At 40.1% G+C, this 23,238-nt stretch overlaps 1 protein-coding gene across 4 annotated transcripts in view; it reads right to left on the reverse strand.

The window, feature by feature from the left end:
* The window catches only part of cacna1da (calcium channel, voltage-dependent, L type, alpha 1D subunit, a), a 78,818-nt gene that overhangs the window by 13,210 nt on the left and 42,370 nt on the right, over nt 1-23,238 (reverse strand). For 3 of the 4 annotated variants that reach the window (XM_077603873.1, XM_077603872.1, XM_077603871.1), the window contains 18 exons: nt 23,128-23,187; nt 20,577-20,683; nt 19,184-19,271; nt 19,000-19,107; nt 18,868-18,920; nt 18,643-18,789; nt 18,096-18,297; nt 16,696-16,854; nt 15,205-15,315; nt 13,902-13,985; nt 6,538-6,666; nt 5,189-5,254; nt 5,027-5,118; nt 4,788-4,947; nt 3,381-3,508; nt 3,202-3,298; nt 2,526-2,628; nt 2,311-2,412 (listed from right to left, as the gene is read on the reverse strand). In XM_077603873.1, coding sequence (XP_077459999.1) covers nt 2,311-2,412; nt 2,526-2,628; nt 3,202-3,298; nt 3,381-3,508; nt 4,788-4,947; nt 5,027-5,118; nt 5,189-5,254; nt 6,538-6,666; nt 13,902-13,985; nt 15,205-15,315; nt 16,696-16,854; nt 18,096-18,297; nt 18,643-18,789; nt 18,868-18,920; nt 19,000-19,107; nt 19,184-19,271; nt 20,577-20,683; nt 23,128-23,187 — 1,996 coding nt within the window. The remainder of the gene's footprint in view (nt 1-2,310; nt 2,413-2,525; nt 2,629-3,201; nt 3,299-3,380; nt 3,509-4,787; nt 4,948-5,026; nt 5,119-5,188; nt 5,255-6,537; nt 6,667-13,901; nt 13,986-15,204; nt 15,316-16,695; nt 16,855-18,095; nt 18,298-18,642; nt 18,790-18,867; nt 18,921-18,999; nt 19,108-19,183; nt 19,272-20,576; nt 20,684-23,127; nt 23,188-23,238) is intronic. The other variant, XM_077603874.1, reaches the window with a different exon arrangement.

The following is a 23,238-nucleotide window of genomic DNA, read 5'->3' on the forward strand; positions in this document are numbered from 1 at the left end:
TTTACAAATGTGCCGTATTCGTTAAGTGTTCTTTTACCAAATGTAATTAAATCAATGCATTGCACAGAAAGCACCTCCCTGTGTTGCTCAAGAAAATATATAGATATAGTTTGCCGGGGTGTAGAGTTGTACTGCATTATATTTACACACTTCTAATTTATTCCTCCAATGCTAAATTCTACTTTTTGTTCCATGAAATTACATTATTTTTAGCCTGACCATTCTTTTTATTTTGTAACCTTTCTCCATATGTTGCATTGCTTTCATTATATATCAAAGGCTCTTAGAATTTAATGTCAAAAAGATTACGACGTGATACAAAAAGTGATGTCCTTTCTGGAGGTACTAAATATGTGACCAACCAATGAAAACACCAGCTGGACAACATCGATTAGTTTGATTTGAACCTCTAATCTGATAACCAACCAAATACATTCAAACACAGCTATTGAATTTCATGTTCATTAAGTTTGACAGATTTTGAAGCTCAATCACGTTTTAAGTTTTTATTTGCACTATAGATCATCTAATTATCAGCACCAATATTGTGCAATTTGATATTCAATCTTGAACATCTTACTAGCCTTGCTGCAACTATTCCTTCAATACGGCACCCAATGTTGGTAATGGGACGCATCTCAGATGCCGTCCTTCTGAAACTCAGTGCCAAGTGAGGACACACCTCCAATGTAAATTTGACTTCTCTCTCAATGTTCAAGTTGACTTGTACATTGGTGGTTATGCAACAAACATCAAGATAAGTCGTAAGAATCCTCAATGTATTTCTTAATAAATACTATATGGGTAAAATAGATAATTTTGACTTGCTCGTCTCTTTAGTATATCGACATGTGTGATTTGATAAAGTTCTATGAAGTTCAGGGCCTGATTTAATAAATTCTTTTAAACCAAATTTTATTTTTTTACTGAAAATAAATACCGGTTCCAAATATCGCTTATTAGCCTCCTCTAACTACTAACAATTTGTATTGGTCCTGAAAAGCCCCTATCGGTCGATCTCTAATTTGCACGCTCTGTCGTAAAATTGTTGCATAACGTCATCGTTGATATTGCTTTTATTTTTATTTTTTTTACCAGCAACAGCGATCCCAAAGAAAGTGTTACAATGCATTTTTGTGGATTTTGGTGCAGTGAAGAGTGTAAAAATCTTTGTAAAGCAGAGGTCTGGATCACTTTGAACAAGAAAACTGGGGACAGAAATCAGAGAGACAGAGAGAGAAAGGCAACACTAGTTCCATGCCACCACCCTAAAACAGAACTGCTTCAGAATATTCTGAAGTGCTTCAAAGACTTGGACACACACAAACAGATATAAGAGAATAAGAAGAAACATGAAAGAAATGAAGAAGACAAAAAGTCCCAACGAGCGGCTGTCTACAAGGCCACGCAAGCCTGACATCAGCAGCCTCTGTCAGGATCCAAAACACGAGAAGAATGGGTTGAAAACACAGGGGCAGGAAAGACACTGTAACCAGGAGAAGATTCAGCAACACCATAATACAAATCAAAAAGTAATGTTCTCAGACTTTAACTTCAGTCTTAGCACTGCAAATTTTTATCTTGCACTTTGATTCTTGCACAAAAACATTATAGCTACCTCACGTGCTATTAACCAATTTAGTCCCTTCATTTTTATTGTATATAAATCTTTTTTATGACTACTTATTTATGTGTGCACTTTATGGTGAAGCTTTAAATCTCATCGTACGTGTAAATGATCTTTAAACTATAAACGATCTTTAAAACCTCCAGACTACTGAGAGACTGTGTGGTAACCCCAGTCTGCAGAAGGTCCCCCTTGTGGACTTCCTGTGTGTAGCTCCAGTTTTTTTTTCCTAGGTCTACAATGTCTTGTGTGTCTTGTGTCTGTCGTGCTACTACAACCAAGAAATTTCCCGAATACGGGATGAAATAATCTAATCTAATCTAATGACACTAAAGCAGAGGTGGGTAACCCGGTCCTCGAGGGCCGCTGTGGTTGCAGGTTTTTGTTCCAACCAATCCAACACAGACAGTTTAACCAATTAGATTTCTGCTGAAACAAGAAGCACCTGTCTGCAATTCACTGATTGCACTTCTAAAATACCAGATTTGTCGAGAGGTGTCCTCTTATGGGTTGGAACGAAAACCTGCACCCACTGCGGCCCTTTGTTTGAATTAATTGCCCACCCCTGCAATAAAGGCATTCAATGCATTTCAATATGTACACGAGCAGCACTGTTAATATATCTTTGTGTGTATGTAAAAATAGGTTTTGTGCCAGAAGCACGGAAAGTGAGTGTGACTGACCACCAGCAGGCGGCACTACTTGGTCCAGCAGTTTCATACTGGTTCTCTTCCAGATTTTCTTGATGACAGCTCGAAGCTCCTCATTGGCTTGCTCGAGATTCCCTGCGGCAGAGTGAAAGCTCTTCTTTTGAGTCAACAGTTTTCGACTTGCAGTTAAAGCAATCTGCGCTTCGGTAATAAATGGGATTTTTTTTTCAATTCAAAATTATTTTTACCTTCAGTTTTTATTTTGAGGGCTGTTCGCACCAGTGCGAAAAGAGTAGCGTTAAACATGACTGTGCCGTCGCTGTTTAGAGGCATATTCATGGCCACCAGCCTCTGAAAGGGGAGGGAAGATAAAAGATGGGCATTTAGGATAAATATTTCAGTGTTTCATAATTAAACTGTCACAACATTTGGTACACCTGCTAAAGTTTAATGTGGTCATACTGAAATTAAAACAATAATTTTGTTAATAGTGCTCTGTTTTTAATGACAACCTACAAAATGTAATTTATTCATCCTAGGTGCCCGTGCTGAAAGATTAATCCATTTTAACTTGAAATTGTGGGTTTTATGAATGAATGTGAATTGACTTGTATGAATGGCAGAGCCACTGATTTTTGGAACCATTGATCGTCGTTATCACCATCGTATTACATCTTGTAGCATTTTTATGGCATGATGTATATCCAAGAGGTGAATTTACGGATTACTGAATATCTCCTTGAGGTCGCCACGCATATTCATTTTAACAGTGAAATCCAACTTCAGCGAAAATTTGGATTATGTCACCGGCAAAGGAACGGAATTTAGTAGTGTCTCAAGGATTGCCTGTATAAAATGCAGGTGTACCGAATATTGGCGTTTGGTGTTCTAAATGTGAGATGATAAAAAGGCGAGTAAGGAGACCTTGCACGCTACTCGATGAGGACACAGTTTACCGAAGCCAAGAGGAGGCTGGATTCGTCGAAGAAGTGTGACCACGTCTAGATGTTTAATTCTTCCCCTGGGTGAGAGATAAAGGACAAAGATTGCTGTAAAAACACTTGAAGGCAATTAAGGTATCATTCACAGGAGTCAAGTCATACTTTGCCTCTGGATCATACTCCGACCAAATTCTCTTGAATTCATCCAGGTGGTGTGGACCAAGGATAGACCAATCACGTGTCAAATAGTCAAAGTTGTCCATGATGACTGCCACAAACAAATTAATAATCTAGAGGATGACAAAAAGATAAGAAGAAATTTGCAGCTATGCAGATTTGGCCCGGGCGGCCCAGAGGATGAGTGGTTAGCGTGTCGGCCTCACAGGTCTGGGGTCCTGGACTCAAATCCAGGTCGGTCCACCTGTGTGGAGTTTGCATGTTTTCCCGGGGCCTGTGTGGTTTATCTCCGGGTACTCCGGTTTAATCCCACGTTCCAAAAACATGTATGGTAGGCTGATTGGACATTCTAAATTTGCCCCTAGGTATGAGTGTGAGTGTGCATGGTTGTCCGTCTCCTTGTGCCCTGCGATTGGCTGGCCACCAATTCACGGTGTTCCCCGCCTCTGGCCCGAATTCAGCTGGGATAGGCTCCAGCACCCCCTGCTACCCTAATGAGGATAAAGCGTTTCAGAAAATGAATGAATGAAAGATTTGGCCCTTTCAAGACGAAACAAGAAGCTGCAAGCGTAGGCTGAGGCATCTTGAAGGTGCGCAGGAAGAAAGAACCAATGAGAGACATGCAAAATCCAAAAGAGGATTGTTTTAAATGTATTCATGTGTTACGTCAAGCACGGAAGAAAGAGGTGTTAGGATTTGAGTGTTTAGAAACAAAGCGCTACTGCAAACAGTAGCTTGTGTTAATGTGATTACCCCATTAGTTTCACTTCAACATTAGCATTTATTATATTATTATTTTTTAGTTATTTAGAATTGTATTTTTATATTTTGTATAATTATAAATACAATTTTAAAAGAATTCAGTCCTAATAAAACATAATAAATTAATGAAAATGAAATGATTACAGAAATACACACTAGTATCAGTCACAACAAACATTTTTTTATATTGTTTCCGGAAGACTGGCATTGAATGATTGTGTTTCAGTGCCTTTGATAGCAATCCAATCCATTTGGATTAGGAGGGATGAATGTCAATGGCCAATGAGTTAAAGTGGTTGAAGACTCTAAAATTACCCCTGGATATTAGCTTGAGTGGTTGTCTATCTCTTTGTGCCCTGCGACTGGCTGCCCACCGATTCGGGGTGGACCCCGAATTGTGCCTATAGATAGCTGGAATAGCCTCTATATCACACCCAGTGACCCTTGTGAGGATATGTGGTTTGGAAAATGAATGAATGGATGTTTTGGTTAATACAGGTTTAAATTAGTTCCTTTTGCCTCACCTTCCTCGCTTTTCAGCTCATCATCAACCAAACGTAACATTAGGAAACTCAAAATAATGAATGCATAAGTCGTTTCATGTCAATCTAGGTCCATGGATATATTTACCAAAAAGGCGCAAAGCATGTAGAAGGTGATGAAGTAGATAATTGCAAATCCACTGCCACATGTCATTTCCTCTCCGGGGTTGTAGTCTGACTCGGGGTCGCACAACTTTCCCGGCATGCAGGCCAACATGATCTCCTGCCACGCCTCTCCAGTGGCACATCTGGGAATCATATGATAACAACAATGCAATGGAGGTTTGAAATTTTCGTAAGGTCAGACAGTTGACAAATCTCCCAGACCTGAAGAGAAGGAGCACAGCTTGAGGGAAGGTCTGGAAGTTGTTGTTCCTGTTGATGTGCGTTCCATCCACCATCGCAATTTTCCCAAACACCTAAAAGAGATTTGTTGAGTGCATTGTGAGAAGGGAAACATGTTGGTGTTATCAAGTTTGGGGTAAGGACCTGCATTCCAATGACAGCATAGATGAAGAACAGCATAGCTATCAGAAGAGCGACATACGGCAGAGCCTGAAAGAAATAAAACAAGATAATAAAATTCTCAGAAAAAATACCACCACATATTGTTTCATATGACAAAATGAAAAATGCAATTTGCCATCCATTCTTTTTCAATACAAAAAAAATGACTTTGGGTGACTGTTCTCCAGCTAATTATGAGACAAACACTATTTACACCCACAGAAAGTGGGGTCTTCATTCTATCAAAAATGCTCGCTTTTGGATAATCGGCAGAAGCTTGAGAAAAGGCCAAGCACTAATATCTGTGCAATTAAAAAAAATAGTCCTGCCAAACAATGGATTGCACTTTTCCGAGGAGTGACTTATCTATGTTTTCTTTTCCACAATGAAAGCAGCAAGGGTGAACTCTACTTCCTAAATGATATTGAAGATGAAGACTTTACTGGATTTTGCAATGATTTGGAGTGAGAGCTTGGTGGACAAGTCATGTTGTGTTGTCTAGGCTATATACTGTAATTAGTATAAATTAGCACGTCTATTTTGGAGCTTTTGTTCTCATTGTATATTTAGTATCATGTTTAATATTTGTTCTTGGTCTTTGATTGAATAAAATTCCCTCCAAAAATTTAAACTTTAAAGAGACATGTTTTGAAAAAAACAACAACATTTCTGGCAGCTGCAACTTGCAAATGATAATTGTCACAAAAGCATATTATACTTATTCACCACTTAAAAGATTAAGACAATACTACCATATTTTCTGGACTATAAGTCACACGTTTTTTTCCATACTTTGCCTGGTCCTGCAATTAACACTCAAGTGCGACTTGTATATGTATCATTTTTGGTGTGTTGTTTTTTTATGCTATAGTTTTTTGAAAAACTTATGTTAACAGATGCCGATGTAGCCTGTTGTTCTCATTTTACTATTTTTACCTAAAAGTATGTTACTTCTTGGTTTCTGATCAAATAAAAAATTGCCCTGCCATGTACTCTATTTTGTGTATTCTTTCGTTGGTGTGATTTATAGTCCACCAGCTGATGGTGCATTGGTTCTTCCGCCTGACTTTGATGCGGGCAGTCTGGGTTTGATTCCCACTTGGCGGCAGTGTGAGTGGTTGCCTGTCTCTCTGTGTGCCGTACGACTAACTGGCGACCAGTCTGGGGTGGGGGCTGCCTTTCGCCCAAAGACAGTTGGATTAAGTTCCAGCAACCCCGTAACCCTTTCGAGGATGGGCGTATGGAAGATGAATGAATGAATGACTTATAGTCCTTAAAATTCGCCACATACAATATTGAGTCACTGGCTTTAACTTCATTCAAAAATTCACCTGGAAGGATTTGATGAACGTCCAAAGAAGAGTACGGATGCCCTCCCCTCTACTGAGCAGCTTGACAAGCCGCATGACTCGGAATAGACGGAAGAAGGTAATCGAGATCCGGGCGCTGTCCTCTGTGTTCTGGAAAGAAAATGTGACAAAGTCAAAAGCAGCATAGATGCAGCATGAGACACTGGACCTCTGGCTGCGCAGGTCCGAAGATGTTGTGGACTCAGGAGCAGATACATATGGGCTGGGAGAGCGCCATTGCATTTTTAAATATGAATTTGAAAGAGATTTTTTTCATGTTGCCAAATTTCCACCAAACAATACAGTATGGGAAGATAAGCACTAGTTTGCCGCTGGTTTTTCTTAATTCAATTTTGTGTAAAAGCTACGGAATGGGGTGATCTAATGAAGAAGATCATCTTAAACTGGGTTAGTATTTTGGCCACTAAAAAAACAAAATCACTTGAGTGCAAGAAAACATTTAACATTTGACATTCCTTTTAGCTCCTTGTGGTCAAAACCAACATGTTTGTCTGACAAACAAGTTTTTGTATGTCACTAAATCCTGGTGATGGCATGACCACATTCATAATGAATGACTGTACCGAATGCAATTATTGCAGCTTTGTAACGTTATTGTCTATTAGTAACGTCGACATCATGTCAATGCAAGAAAGGCATATTGATTATGAACATTTGACAAATTAACCCACTTCCTGGCCATTAATATGAAACTATCAAATGAAGATAGCATTCTTAAATTAGATCATCCTATGTATCGTCTGGTTTTTAGAGCAAATAATTTAGGAAATACATAATAAACATTGCCAGCACACCACTAAACAATATTGTCACAAAAAGTTAATAATTACGATCTTGTCGCAATTCCTTCACAAATTGTTAAATTTAGGTGAATGTAGACTTTAATTGGTTAAAAAGTATTGTAACTTCTGCTATTTATTTGTAGAATGTGGATAAACGCGTTTTCTCTCGTTTTAGAATATTACATAATTTTTCAGGCATTCAAGTGATTCGATTTCTAATGGCAAAAATTTGGAGACTACTGAGGTTGATGCCGCTACAAAGGCAGAATGATGCGGTGACAAACTATTTTGTGGAAAATTGAACTGCACCACATCATGAAAACATGGCTACTATAGATTAAAGTGGTTAAACAGCAGTGGAACCTGCGCTCATATGTTTCTGCCGAACCAAGTCCAAAGCACTGTCATCAGTAACCTACAAGGAGAGGAAGCAAGGAGGCAGGCATGCTGGAGAAAATCTTGCCATACTTGACAGGACACGTCTGAACAAGCATGGCACCCTCACTCCAGAGTCACTGCATGCAGAGTCACAGTGGGACCAACCCGGAAACGGGTCGGCCAGGAGGTTGCTAGATCAGAGCTGGATGACCTTATCCAAGGAAAGGGTTTTTTTTGGTCTTCCATGGCTAACTACTCCACAGTGTGGGGCAGAAACCATGTAGCAGCACTACAAACGTGAGAAGCCGGTATATAAAACCAGCTGCCACATTACAGGGTTGACATGGCGCGCCACGTTTGAGTGACACACACTCCTTATTCTAGAAACAACTGAACTTACAAATAAACAATTCTTAAGGATACATGGGCAAAACAAACAGAAAGGGAAATGAAAATCTTAGAATGAAAAAAATGAATCTGAATTAAGATAACAACAGAAACATAAAGATCCTAGGAAGAGGGGTTTGGAGGTGTAGCATCTTACCCCCAGTTCATCCACCTGAGGAGTTTCTGTTGGCTTTAAAATCAAAGACCTGTATTAATGACTTATATAGAGACAGAAAGTCCCACACACTGACTAACCTAAACACTCAGTGATTCAATACCATACAAAGTTTGACATGACAGAGACAGAACAAAGTCACCACTGGCATCGCACACAGCGTGGAGCCTGACAGTTCTAAGACAACAGTCTGTATGGACTATGAAATGTTACATTATACCATAGATTAATTTTATACTGTATGTGCAACCAGACAAGATCAGGTTACATTGACAAACAACATGGGATCACTTACAAGTATAAGACCAGCACACAACTTTATCACCCCAAAGGAGGCAACTAGAACTGCAGGAGTGGTACCCGGACATTTCGTCGACGGACAATTCGTCGCCGGACACTTCGTCGCAGGACACTTCGTTGCCAGACAGTTATAATAACAGACGAACTTAGGGTTTCGTTAATAGGGGAGAGATTTGTTTTACTCGAAGAGGAAGATATCGTTTTTATGGCTACGGACACTAATCTCGATTTATTGGAAAAGTATGCACTGGTATAGAGTTGATGGTTGTCAGGTGCACTATCGAACGTACCGTCGCATAACCAGTGCATACTTTTTGCCAATAAATCGAGATTTGTGACAGTTGCCATTAAAACGATATCTTCCTCGTCGACTAAAACAAATCTCTCCCCTCTTAACGAAACCCTAAGTTTGACTGTTATTATAACTGTCTGGCGACGAAGTGTCCGGCGACGAAATGTCCGGTCGACGAACTGTCTGGTGACGAAGTGTCCGGCGACGAAGTGTCCGTCGACGAAATATCCGGTCACGGCAGGAGTACTTCATAAACTGGGAGGTGATGCATTCATGTCACGTGTCAGTGTTACTATTGACGAAAGTGTGATTTGTATGAATTTACCTACTGAAAAACCCTTCGTGGCCATAACATTGAACATTTTAGAATCAAATTGAATTAAAAAATATTTTGCCATTCTCTGAATTAAACTGTCTGAGAGGTGTTCATTTCAAAAGTAGAGTTTTACCGATCCGTTGTGGCAAGGAGTAAAATTGACAAGTACGGTTCTACAAGATTTGAGACATTTTTGCTGGAGTGTCATGCACCTGCCTGGGGTCTACACACTGATTTAGTGCGCTGAAATAGCATCTTATTGAGTTAAAATGTTACTTATATGCCAGTTACTACCTTTTCTACTTTGAGATGCTGTGTCACTGTACGAATGCGCATACATAAACTTATTACTTCATTGAATTTTGATAAGGATGGATTCTAAAAAATGTATGGGCTATACATTTGAAAGATACTTGAAGATGTAAAAAAATGATAAATTTTATCTTTGTGAAGGCAAATACCCCTTTAATGGATGTCAGTATCATTCGCCTAACTTCATGTGCCTAACTTTTTGGCCAACAAAACCACTGAATATCTAGTCTTGTCAACTGAACTGGATACAAATAAGGAATTTTCAGTCTTATTAAATCGAATTTAACATTGGGATACCGAGTCTAAGAACGTCTAAATAGAATGAGATATTTGTCACACTCACACAGGAACCACACGCTTCTCTTTACACCGTATGCAATTCATGCCAAAAGATGAAAAGTTATCTTGCAAACACACAGTCCAGATGCAAAATGAAAATGTTAACAATAGTAGTATACTTGAGTCTATTATGCCTCAGATCAGACCAAACAAATCAATAAACAAACAGCAACAACACCCTCCAGACAGACGTGGCGTCATCCAAATCCTTGAGCAATAATATTTCAAATCTGTTTCTGTGAAAAGCAAACAATCCGTAGTTTAGCTTGAGGAGGTTCTTTAGGTAATCGTGGCCACGGCATCCGTGGGGCATGCATCCAGCATTGTCGCGAGGAGCGAGCGGTCAACTCATAGCGATGCAGCAAACTCATGCACGTGCCCTGTAGCAAGGCTGCCATGGAGCGGAGTGTTGTCGAACGGAAGGGAGAGCGATGAAAGAAAGATGAGAAGAGATCCTGGGACAAAGAGGTGGAACTTGAGCCAAATTTAGGAAAAGGGCAGGGAGAGAGTGAGGACCCGCTAAGGTATTCATGCACCTGCCTGGGGTCTACACACCTGTGCTACACATGAACTCCAATGTGAGCTTTATGAGCTCACTACAGGAAGACAGAACAAAACACACACAATCACTCACAGAGACACAAACACCAGATCAACAAAGAACCTCAAACTCAGCTTGTATCGTTTTAAAGGACACTAATCCACTCAGTCTTACCTGTGGGGAAAAATGCTCAGTACTGTTATTGACATATTCCACAGTAGCTTGACTTTTAAAGTAATTAAATTCTATTTATTACAATTGCCAACAACTAAATGAGATACACTTGCACAATCTAATGAGATCCAAGAGTGTTTATATTGGATCTCATTACATTATGCAGTCTGAATTGACGAATTCATTCATGAATAGTAGTTCTTTATACAAACTAGAGCGTCACAGATTTTAATTTTGTAGTTGAGAATCAATGTGCGAGGAGCATAGAGCCAAGGGCCATTCTGTCTGGAGGTCACGTTTAATGGTCGTGGTGAGGATAGGGAAGAAAAAAAGCATTTATGGTAAAACAAAACTGACCGGAGGGGAATGGAGCGGATGGCCAAGGGCTATCTGGGATAGGTGGGACATGGAAAAGATGTTAGCTGACGCTTCTCAGCATGCATTTGAAGAGGTCACAAACATCAACAACTTATTTTGGAATGCAAAGTGACAAGCAGCTAGTGGATAAATACAGTGGACACAAAGAAGACATAATGCGACCAGCATTTTTTTCATAGCAATATGCCACTACTCTTTGATGGTTTTCCAGTTTCAGTTTATTGTGTACGTACTATATGTAGACTGGTCCCTAAAAATATGTGTCTAATTCATTGGTCATCACGCTTACACATCAAAATACTATAAGTCATCGTAAATCATCTTTCCAATCTGAAAAAGATATACATACAATTAATATATTTTTGCCCTCGTAACGTGTATTTGTTTTTCCCTAGGAGGAATAGCACTAATTATATTGTGGTTTTAAAATGCAACACTGGGCTTCTCCTACAAATGTTTGTGAGTTGGCACAGAACCAGCATGCTCGTTGTTTAAGTTGAAAAGAAGTATGACTGGATCAAATCTTATTGTCATGCGATCTACCAATAGTACCTTGTTGATCAACTGATAGATTGCGATCCACATGTTGAGCACCAATGCTTTAGGGTTTGGCGCTGTTTGTTAGCTTGTTGTTGATATTTTGCTTTTTTCACGATACATTGAAAATTTCTGCAATAATTTCTACTGCGATTAGTTGTATATATTTTTTTAAAGTGTCGATATTTTAGCATGGACAAAGTGAAGTGTTGGGAAGGTAAATAGTTTAATATAGAACCACCAAGTATCAATGTATTTGTATAGAAACCTCATTACTTTTCAAATCAACCATAAAAAATGACTGCAACGTGAACGATGATTTAGCCACGCACACATAAACAATAACCGCATGCACTATGAGACACAAAAAGCCATACTGAAAGGGAAATGGTCTCACAAGAACCATGTCTTTGTGAAATTAACAACATGTTCCAGCACGCTACTAAGAAAAGCATAAGTGCAGACAGTCAATTACAAACAGTTGACACTCTGTACGTGCAAAAATATAAATCACAAATACTTGAAATAATCAATACTACATTCGTGCAGACACGCAATGAGGGAAAATAACATGATATATGTCTTCCCAAAAAGATAGCACTGCAGCTCAGACATGAGCACGAGGGAGGGGTAGGGGATTATGAGTTGTCGGGGTAGTTAGAGTTAGGGTGCACCTTCCACACCTAAATTGTCGTGAGATGACAAATATGTTTTGTTTTTTTTGCTAATAAAATTTAAATTTGAGAGTCAGAACCACAGTGAACAAGGAGCAAAAACACTTTGTATTAGTTAAAAAGTAAAATGTTAAGGTTAAGTGTGAAAAATATATATTATTGTACACACTGAAATACTGTATTTTCTGTTGTTGTTTGGTTTGTTCAATAAAAACAGTGTTGTAACAGGTAGTTAATTTTCTTACTACATTGAAAATATTTTATGGAATGTATAATTGTCATACATTGCTGAAATTTAGTGCCCTGAGATCTGCTGACAGACAAAATTGTTATTATTACTAATAGTAATAAGTATTGTTGTATGGTTGCTGAATAGAAAAGAGAGTTGTTGCTGTCCTCACTTTTGTGTTAAATCATTCATTCATTCATTTTGTGAACTGCTTTAAACCTCACTAGGGTCGTGGGGGTGCTGGAGCCTATCCCAGCTGACTTCGGGCCAGAGGCGGGGGACACCCTGAATCGGTGGCAAGCCAATCGCAGGGCGCGGGGAGACGGACAACCATTCACGCCCACACTCATACCAAGGGGCAATTTAGAGTGTCCAATCAGCCTACCATGCATGTTTTTGGAATGTGGAAGGAAACCGGAGTACCCGGAGAAAACCCACGCAGGCCCGAGGAGAACATGCAAACTCCACACAGGTGGACCGACCTGGATTTGAACCCAGGACCCCAGATCTGTGAGGCAGACATGCTAACCAGTCAAGCCGCTGGGCCCCACTGTGTTAAATCAGTTATATTCAATACAGAAATTTTGAAATTAACCAAAAACCAGAAATGTATTTTTCATAAAAAGATGATTGTATACCAAAAATATTAGGATATTGGTAATCATATGACGGTAATATACTTTTATGAGTGGCCCATTTTCAATCGGACTCTAACACAATGAACTGAATTGAACCTATATTTTTCTGGATTTGTTTAGAAAGCAAAGTTAATAAGAAGAGCTAATAACAGGAATTTAAAATAATGCACAGATGGTGTAAAACTACAACTATGCAAATCTTAAATATTTGCTGTAAAATAAACAAATACATAATCAGATTTATCATAATAAAATGGTCCCTGCGATTGGGGTCCTACTGATAAAGTTGCTTTTAAACATAGGAAACACACAAAACAACATAGTCTTTCATTGTCATACTTGCCTCTACAAGTTTCTATGGAAACAAAATAAACAAAAGTAAGAATTAGATAACTTGATATAGGCAAACATTATCAAAGAGTGGGGCTTCAGTTCATAGTCATAAAAACATTATCACATTTTGTCAATAATTAGAAACAAATTTAAGAGAAGCAGACATGGAGAGGCAGGAGTAATGCTGTAATCAAGCAAGGAAAGAATGGCATTTGAAAAACAATGTCAAACTGAAGCTTAACATTAAATGTTTGGTTTATTTTTTTTTAAACAATCAGCCAAAAGTTCATTGGACAAATTGAGATTTGAATTGTAAGAATTGAACATTGCAATAATTTTTATCATTAGCATGGATATTTTTTCCCCATTAAAAGCAAAGATTTTTCTGAATTGCATGCAAAAAAAATATTGCAATGTTTTAGAAAAATTCTTGTACCTCAAAAGTAGATGAATTGCTTGAATGGTAATACATAGGGATGGGCCACACATTTCTTGTAAAGCCTTAGTTTGACCCAAGAGTCAAAGTAAAGTCGTACTTACATTCACTTCAGTGATAGCAATATCGACGACGGAACCGACGACTATTAAGGCATCAAATGTGTTCCAAGCATCAGCGAAATAGTGCTGGAGTCAATGCACAATGTGGGGTAAGGAGGAAGGGAGAAAGAAATGGCGTCGGGGAGGATGTCAAATGAATTAATGAAAGGAAAGGATGAGTTGAAAAGAGAAAAGAGAGGAAAAAAGACAAGTATTAGATAGAAATCGAAACATAGCAAAGGTGTGAGTCCTTGCGAAGTGAGCTCCACTGAGGAGAAAGAGGAAGAGTTCAGAGAATGACCGATACCAGTTCAAATCTAGGAATGTACTCACATCGATCTCACTGAGAACAATGTCTACTATGCTGCCAATCACAACCAGGGCGTCGAACACATTCCAGGCATCTCCGAAATAGCCCTGGGTGAGGTTGAGCGAGTGGTTGCAGAGTTTGAGGTCAGACCACAAAAAGTTTTTTGCCCTCTCAGATATCTACATTTGGGTTTACCCATTAATCAACATTACTACTCGGTACTACAAAACCAATTGCCATGCAAATGGTGAACTGAAAAACTGCAAACGAATTATGTCACCGATTAAATTTGGTACTCGGACGATTCGCCGAAAGACGTTTCGCCGACGGACGTTTCGCCGACGCACAGTTCGCCGAATGGACGTGTCGCCGAACGGACGTTTTGCTGAAAAAATTAAAGTGTTTGATTGATTATTTTATTAAACAAATAAAAGTGGGGCTGTTTCTCATTGTGTTGTTTTTTGTGCCGAGGTTGAAAAACATATACACACATGATCCGGGGGCGGGGCGAGCGCGGGAATCCCGTTTCGGCGAAACGTCCATTCGGCGAAACGTCCATTTGACGAACCGTCCATTTGACGAACCGTCCGTCGGCGAAACGTCTTTCGGCGAATTGTCCGGTCACGATTAAATTTAATGCATCTTTCCTCGTATTGCAGTAAACATAAAATGAATTAGTCTTTGAACTCCTACTGCGCAATGACTTAGGGCCGCATTTTTCTTACAAGTTACAACAAGGGCATAATTAGTAGTATTATTGCATGTAAACAACAAAACCACTGCACGCCACACACTCTTACTAGCATCCTGTCCTTCTTTGCCACAAAGAGCTGATGACCAAGGGCGTGAACAAAATAAATAGTCATTAATTACATGCTGTTGAACAAAAAAACAAATCACTGTGAATGTATAATCATATCCTTTGGTTGTCCATTTGTGAGCAAACGTGATGTGGAACTTGTGAGTTTGAGTAAAGGGATTAATGGGTTGACTCACCCTGGGTTTAAAAGCAATGAGCTTGAGAACCATTTCCACAGTGAAAACAGTCGTGAAGACCATGTTGAGGATGTCCATGACGTAGTTAAAAAGCGCAGATTGGCCATAGTGCTGCAGGACGCACAGTGAAGAAATGTTAGTGAAAGGCCTGAAAAATATTAGTGTACAATTCGTTGTAAGTTCAGAACGGATAAGCAAGTGCAGGGTTCTCTAAAAACAGTACTCATTGATGAGGTGGCCATTACTGATATAATTTAATTAAGTTAAATAAGGAAGAAATTATTAGTCTGTCCTGCAGTGGAATTATATTTGGTACTCGGTCGTTTGGTCGCCGGTCTTTTGGTCGCCCTGAAGGTTATTGATAATTACCATTTAAATTGTTGCTCAAATTCCCTAAATACAAACTGCGAATTATTATTTAGTCATACTTAATGACCTATTAATAATTAGGCTAAAGAAAAGCTCCAAATTTCTCGTACTTTTATTGTGTTTTGTTGGAGAACTTGTTAAGACCCTGACTGACGTCCCTTCCTAAGGGGACAACTCATGTACATACAAACTCTTATACACTCACACGTCGGCTCAGTGAAACTGCTCAGGGCCATTGTTGGCTTTTATTGATGCGTAGACCATGTTGTTTTACCTTGTTTTGTCGCCAGTCTTTTGGTCGCCCGTTGTTTGGGTCCGGGCGACCAAAAGACCGCGACCAAAAGTCCGGCGACCAAAAGTCCGGCGACCAAAAGATGGCGACCAAAAGATGGCAACCAAAAGACGGCGACCAAAAGACCGGCGACCAAACGACCGCACATGTTATATTTGACCCATGAACTTATATCAAATATTAGAGCTGGACTGTTGGCTTTGTGCATGCATCGTTAATGCTCGTAGATATATTGAATTTGTATTTCATATTCAATGTTTAGGCATAACATGCACAACTGCTCTCAATATTTAGAACAATGATATATGATATATTGTGAATTTGAGTTTGAAAATCTTGGTCTTAACAAGAAAAATACAACAAAAATAGCGAGTAACACTTAGGTAATACTCATGGGGAGAATAAGCGACGCACTGATACCAAAAAATCTGAACAAACAGCCAATCAATGTGAAAACTGATTATAAGGCACGGTAAACCGTGTACAGGCTGTTAGTCGGTAGCAGGAGAACAAGATACACACACATTCACATAAATAGACAATTTAAAGTCTTTTTCGTGCATCTTTTTGGAACGAGGGAAGAAGCCTGAGTACCTAGAGAAAACCAACACAATTCCAACAACATACAAACTCTGCAAAGAAAAACAAAAACCTGAGGACCTCTTGACTCTAAGGAAGACATAATGCCCCAGTTATATATTGTTGTAATATATTTAAAATGGTAGCGGACCAGAGTCTGGACTGATTTACTGTAGAACTGATGTATTTTGATAACAACCTTAAAGTAGGGGATAGTATGAATTCATGTGTATTACTTTGACTTGTCTTACCTGTACAGCTAGGCAGAGTGTGTTAAGCATGATGAGCACAAACATGATGTACTCAAAGCCTGTGGAATTGACCACATACCAGAATTTGTACTGGTAAGGGTTCTTGGGGATATACCTCCTCAGAGGACGGGCCTTTAGAGCATACTCCACACATTGACGCTGCACAGAAATACAACAGCAACAATCAGGGTTTCAGTGAATTTTATTTAATATTTAATTTTAAAGGATGCGGCCCGGCGGCTTGAGTGGTTAGCACGTCAGCCTCACAGCTCTGGGCTCCTGGGTTCCAGGTCGGTCCACCTGTGTGGTGTTTGCATGTTCTCTGCGTGGGTTTTCTCCGGGTACTCCGGTTTCCTCCCACATTCCAAAAGCATGCATGGTAGGCTGATTGGATTGGACACTAATCTGCCCCTAGGTATGAGTGTGAGCGTGAATGGTTGCCCGTCTCCTCGTGCCCTGCGATCGGCTGGCCACCGATTCAGGGTGTCCCCCGCCTCTGGCCTGAAGTCAGCTGGGATGGGCTCCAGCACCCCCTGCGATCCTAGTGAGGATAAAGCGGTTCAGAAAATGAATGAATGAATAAATATTTAATTTCAAAGGGACAGACAAGGTTTTGATTGTCTCATCTCATTTTCTGAACCGCTTTATCCTCACAAGGGTTGCAGGGGGTGCTGGACCACATCCCAACTGACTTCATGCCAGAGGCGGGGGGAAACCCTGAACCGTATGCCAGCCAATCGCAGGACACAAGGAGACAAACAACCATTCACGCTCACATTCATACAGAGGGGCAATTTACAGTGTCTAATCAGCCTACCATGTATGTCTTTGGAATGTGGGAAGAAACGGGACCATCCGGAGAAAACCCACACAGGCCAAGGGAGAACATGCAAACTCCACACAGGTGGACCGACCTGGATTTGAACCAAGGTCCCCCACTGCGAGTCCGACGCGCTAACCACTCAGCCGCCGGGCCCCCCGGTTTTGATTGTTTAACAATTTTATAAAAAAGTGAAATAGTGGGCTAAAACAGAAGCTGACTCTGGCTTTCCAACACATAACTTGCGAAAGACTAATCACTCAAACTATGTAAGTTAGGACTTTTATCCGCCATTTTCTTTGCCTCACAGCTCAAAACTGATAAACCCATAGGCTTCTCTGGCATTCCGACACATTCCGGCTGGCAGTCCATAAGTTATCGTGGATACAACTAACGTCACATTTGTCCCAAATGGCAAATTACTTGAGTCATTTTCTGTTTGAAAATTATTTTCTCCATTATTATTACAGTGTTTTGAATATTCAGATTCTCTGGACAACCATTTTACACAGGAAGGTCATTTATAGAAGTTCTTGTTTGTCCCTATAAATTCCGAATAAGAAACACTGTGGTCATTTACCTGATTCTTGTCCAGTTCACAGTTTTTGTACTCCTTCTCTCCTTGCTCCTGAAAGGTGACAATCACAAAACCTACAAAGATGTTCATCATGAAGAAGGCGATAATGATGATGTAGATGATGAAGAAGATTGAAATCTCCACGCGGTAGTTGTAAATGGGCCCAATGTTTTCCCTGTTAGAGTCGATTGCCTTGTATAGTAACCTGAGAAGATGGGACAACCTTGAATTAGTACATGGCTTAAAATCATCATTACTGTAGCGAAAATAATTAGTAGTATTACAGTATAATGGCCCCACATAATTTTCTTTTTGGTGCGTAGCCTGAAGCCACTCTGATTTATGGAGAATCCTTTGATATCAAAACATTTATGCCTGTACACCAGAAAAGACTTCAAAAAGAGTGCATATATTTATATTTTTATATATATGCTCTGTTCTTGGTGTTTTATGGTGTACATATTAATGACCAGCCAGCGCACTACCAAGTGATCACAAAATTCCCCAATTTGTCAACATCAAATCATCAAAAGTGGGGCGAGAGTCTTACGCAGGCCAGCCTTCAAATGTTGATACAGTGAATAAAGCCATCATTGCCATGAGCACGTTGTCAAAGTTGAAGTCGCTGTTGTGCCACATTCGCCTGTGGATAGTGGGTTGGTTCACGTCGCCATCTTTATACAGGATATAGGTGCCTCTGAAAATGCACAGGTCAGAGGGTTTAGGTAGTGAACTGCAATGGCTATTCTGTTGGTTAAAGACTATGAACACCAACTTGCACTCCTCTGGGCTAGATTTGGCTTCATCGGTGCAGCGATAGAACTTTCCCTATGAAGGAAAATAACTTATTTATACTATTGACTCTCTTTCAGCCATTCTATCAACCATATTTAGCCATAAGGCTGACCTTGAAGAGCTGCACCCCTATGCAGGCAAACATGAACTGAAGAAGCGTTGTGACAATCATGATGTTCCCGATGGTTCTAATTGCCACAAACACACACTGCACCACATGCTGTTGGACAAAAAGTGCACTCATTTAGACATACCAGCAAATCCAGAGTGAACTTGACAAATGCCACTAACCCCACCTTTAGACCTTTGGCCCGATTGATAGCTCTCAAGGGTCTCAGGACACGAAGTACCCTGAGAATCTTCACCACTGAGATGGCTGATGACCTGGATAGTGAAAACACACACTGAATTTTAGATCTGATGAAATGAGTTTAATTGTTAGGGCCCATTTTTAGATCTTAATGCACTGTATGATGCACAAGAGCAACCGTCAGGCTGACACAAAGGGGGAGGAATGATACCCTCTCGTCTACTGGGGGGCAATAGCTATATCGATATTTCTTCGCTTTCTCGTTGTGGGCATGTCCAGAGTGGAATAATGTCTCTTTTCAACAGGGGTGGTACCAAAGCTCAAGCTTGAGTATATCCAGCCTGAATTGCTTAATCGCTCGGGCTCGCTCTCTACCAGAAAAGGGACACTCCACAACCGAAGCACGAGCTTCTGTGGCTAGGTATTAGACCACCAAGGGTTGCGGGAAGGGCTAGAGCCTATCCCAGCCAACCAGGCGGGGGACACCCTGAATAGGTGGCCAGCCAATCGAAGGGCACAAGGAGACAGACGGCCATTCACACACACTCATACCTAGGGGCAATTTAGACTCTTCAACCAGCCTACCATGCATCTTTTTGGGATGTGGGAGGAGACTGGACTACTCTGAGAAAACCCACGCAAGGGAGAAATGCAAACACCACATAGGACAGGTCGAACCTGGGATTGAATCCTCGTTTTCACTGAGAGTGTTGATGTACTTATTTGGTGAAATGAAATATTGTAATACCATTTTGAACGAGGCCAGATAGTGTAGTGGTTCACTCGCTTGACTTTGGTGCGGGCTCGATTCCCACTGGTGGCGGTATGATTGTAGGTGCTAATGGTCATCTGTCGCTCTGTTTGCCCTACGGCTGACTGGCGACCAGTCTAGGGTGTAGTGTGGCTTTGGCCTGAAGTCAGCTGGGACAGGCTCCAGCAACCCGGGCAACCCTTACGAGGATGCACGGTACGGAAGATGAATGAATGAAAGGACATTTTGACCATATTACTCGTTTGATGTAAAATACTTTTTTAAATACCCCACAATTTTATTAGTCCTCTGAAAGAATAAGGCTCTGAAAGTTTGCCACTGCTATTGGGTCTATTCTAAGCTATTTATTATGGCGAGGCCCTTATTTGTACTAATAGTTTTTGCTGACAATATCATCAAATAGGTCTGGAGCCCTACTATTTGGAGATGAAATGGAAAGGGTGTGAAGAGTGAAAACTACAAACAATTTCCATCACTTTTTTACAGGCAATTGCCATGAAAAAAACAGTAGGATTGCATTGGCGATTAGTGTGGTAGATTAGAATTGAATCCATTCAAATTTACTGAATTCCAAAGGAGACTAAAGATTGAATCCTTTCAAACTTACTGAATTCCAAAGGAGACTAAAGACACTCCCACCACCAACAGGTCGAGAAGATTGAAGTAGTTCCTGCAGAAAGCTCCTTTATGGAGAAAAGCTCCATATGTTGTCATCTGCGGAGAGGGCACAATATATTAGGAAAGCAAGTGACAAAACTATAAAACAAACCAAGTACATACCAAAATTCATTCACACCTTATTCACAATTACACATACACACTTTTTTGAAACACACAGACAGGGGGTCTCAAACTTGGAGCCACAGCCCAAATTGAGTTCCATAATGCAATATTTTCCAGCCCCCTGGTACACTTTAAAGTTTAATGTCAGTGTGGCAGAATTACAGTTTTGGGTTAATGACACAGGAGATGGGTCACCAATCTTGTTGATCTTCTGAAAAAACGTTAATGTTTTAAACCATTATTTTAAAAGATTGAGAAGATTGAATTACCGTATTTTTGCGATCGTAAGGCTTACCGTATTTAAGTCTCAGTTGCAGGTGCAATTTCTGTATTTAACACATTACATTTCCTTATAATCGTGAAAATATGGTAATTGTACTACTTCTTTTTGCATTTTTTGCATCCTTGACCAAGCCCAGACTCACGCAGATTCATTTTAGGAGGCCCTCCGTTATACTGAGTTTGAGACCCCTGACAGAGAACATCTTTCACACAGATGCACAGTACAGATAAATATATTTTATATTATGCCCATTCATATTACTATCCCCAAACACACACACTTATTCACACTCTTGTAGTTCACACTGATTGAGGGTGGCGGGCTCCGAGCGGTGAAAAAGGGAGGCTAACATCTACCATCGCCACCCTCACGGCCCTTGAAGACATGAATGTAGTAGTAAGTCATTCATTTCTCAATCTTCTATGGCAAGAAAACATGCATTTTGTTGCCACGGCGTTAGCAATATATTTATTCCCAGCAAAAGATTCAGTCAAAGAGATTGGAAAGTGAAAATGAATTTACTGTCACATTCATGCGGACCGTTCTCTTAAAGCCCATTCTATCATGTTCTTTAATAGTGCCCAAAGTAGAGAAGGCAGCTCCTAATTAGAAAACAGGCAGATAAGAAAAACTAGCAAAGATGACTCTATCTTCAAATCATAAAAGTGAAGGATTAATATATTCCGAGTGCATGTAAACGGTGGAGCAAGATGCAGTGAGATGCCAAGCGCTTCCTGAGAGTGTTTGGGAATTTTATGTTCAAACAGCAGTGGCATGTTTTGTGTCCAAATGGCTGCAGACACAAGTCCACCTTTCAACGCACTCAGACTGGTTAAGCAGTTTGAACCATGCTGGAAAATGGTTGATTTGGCTCATCTTTATTGCGTCTGAAAAGCAGTCTATTTTAGGGGTTGAACGACTTCTGAATTTTTTGTCATTGCAATTATTTTCAGTAGGCTCACTTTCTTAACCTTCTTTGTTTGCACAGGCCCCCCACCTTCGATTCGTTCATCCAATCACGACTTGTAAAAATTTAATGCCAATTTAAGTGAACACTTTTGCAGGGTTGTTTCTTCTTCCGGGGATAATTGTACAAAAAATTGAACTACGTACTCCATGGAGCAAGAAGCTTAGTTTCTTTACCCGTGGGAATAGACATTAGGACCTTTCAAAATGTTCAGTAACGTAGGAAAGGGCTTCTGCTTTGGGTTCAGAACTGGTTTAGAACATCTTTATACTATACTAAACTGCTGTGTGCTTCTTTGCCAGGTTTGTATCAGTATCCATCTTTAAAAATGAAAGGAGGAATGCTTTGAAATAATGAGTTGTAGTGTCTGACCTGAATGTTTTTTAAACCCATTAAAGTAGGGAAGATAGCTTACGGGCTAATGTAAGGTAAAATCAAGTGTTCTTTTAGCCAGAGTAAGGCAGGGTATCAACTATGAGTGTAACCTTCACTGCTTCTCTACATTTTGTAGATTGTAAATCTTGTGAAACAGGCCCACATACTTGAATCAATGATAGTAGTTTTCCGGCCTGACCAACCACCTGTTTTCGTGTAGAATTCACATTGCTAATGCCAAAACATGTGATAACCAATGAATTGATAATTTTCCATTGGTAAAGTTGATACATCGACTAGTAACCATGTCAGTTCAACCCCTAGTAGTCTGTATCGGAGGCATGGAGTTAGTAGCTTTGACTGGAGTTGACAATGCTCCAAAAAACGAACTCCTTTCCCAATGCTTCAGTCATGTCTGGTCAGCCAAGTTAAGAGTAGCACAAAGATTTGATTATCTGCATCCTTTTTACACATCCTTTTTTTCAGCCATGATTTGACACCCATGGTAATAGAATGTAATGTTTGATGTTGTGTTTCCTTCCCCTAAGTTCTCTCTTGCATTTACGTTACAAATGTGCAATTAACAAACCCAATAAAGATTTCTGCGGTTTATTTTCATCGTTAAAAGAGGTGCCATGGAGCAAATAAGTAAATAAGAGAAAGGAAACAAACAAGCTAGGTTGTACTGAGTGGCAGGTGACACACAAGGAGAGAATGCAGCAAGGCTCTCGCTGTCACTTAAGGGGTTACCTTCAATATGATCTCAAATGTAAACATACTAGTGAAGACATAATCTGCATAGCCTAGGACCTGGAAGGCAACCACATGTGTGCAGGGTTATTGGGGAGGAGGTTAGTACAG

This window comes from Stigmatopora argus, chromosome 6 (assembly GCF_051989625.1).
Source record: "Stigmatopora argus isolate UIUO_Sarg chromosome 6, RoL_Sarg_1.0, whole genome shotgun sequence".
In the NCBI taxonomy this organism is placed as follows: Eukaryota; Metazoa; Chordata; class Actinopteri; order Syngnathiformes; family Syngnathidae; genus Stigmatopora; species Stigmatopora argus.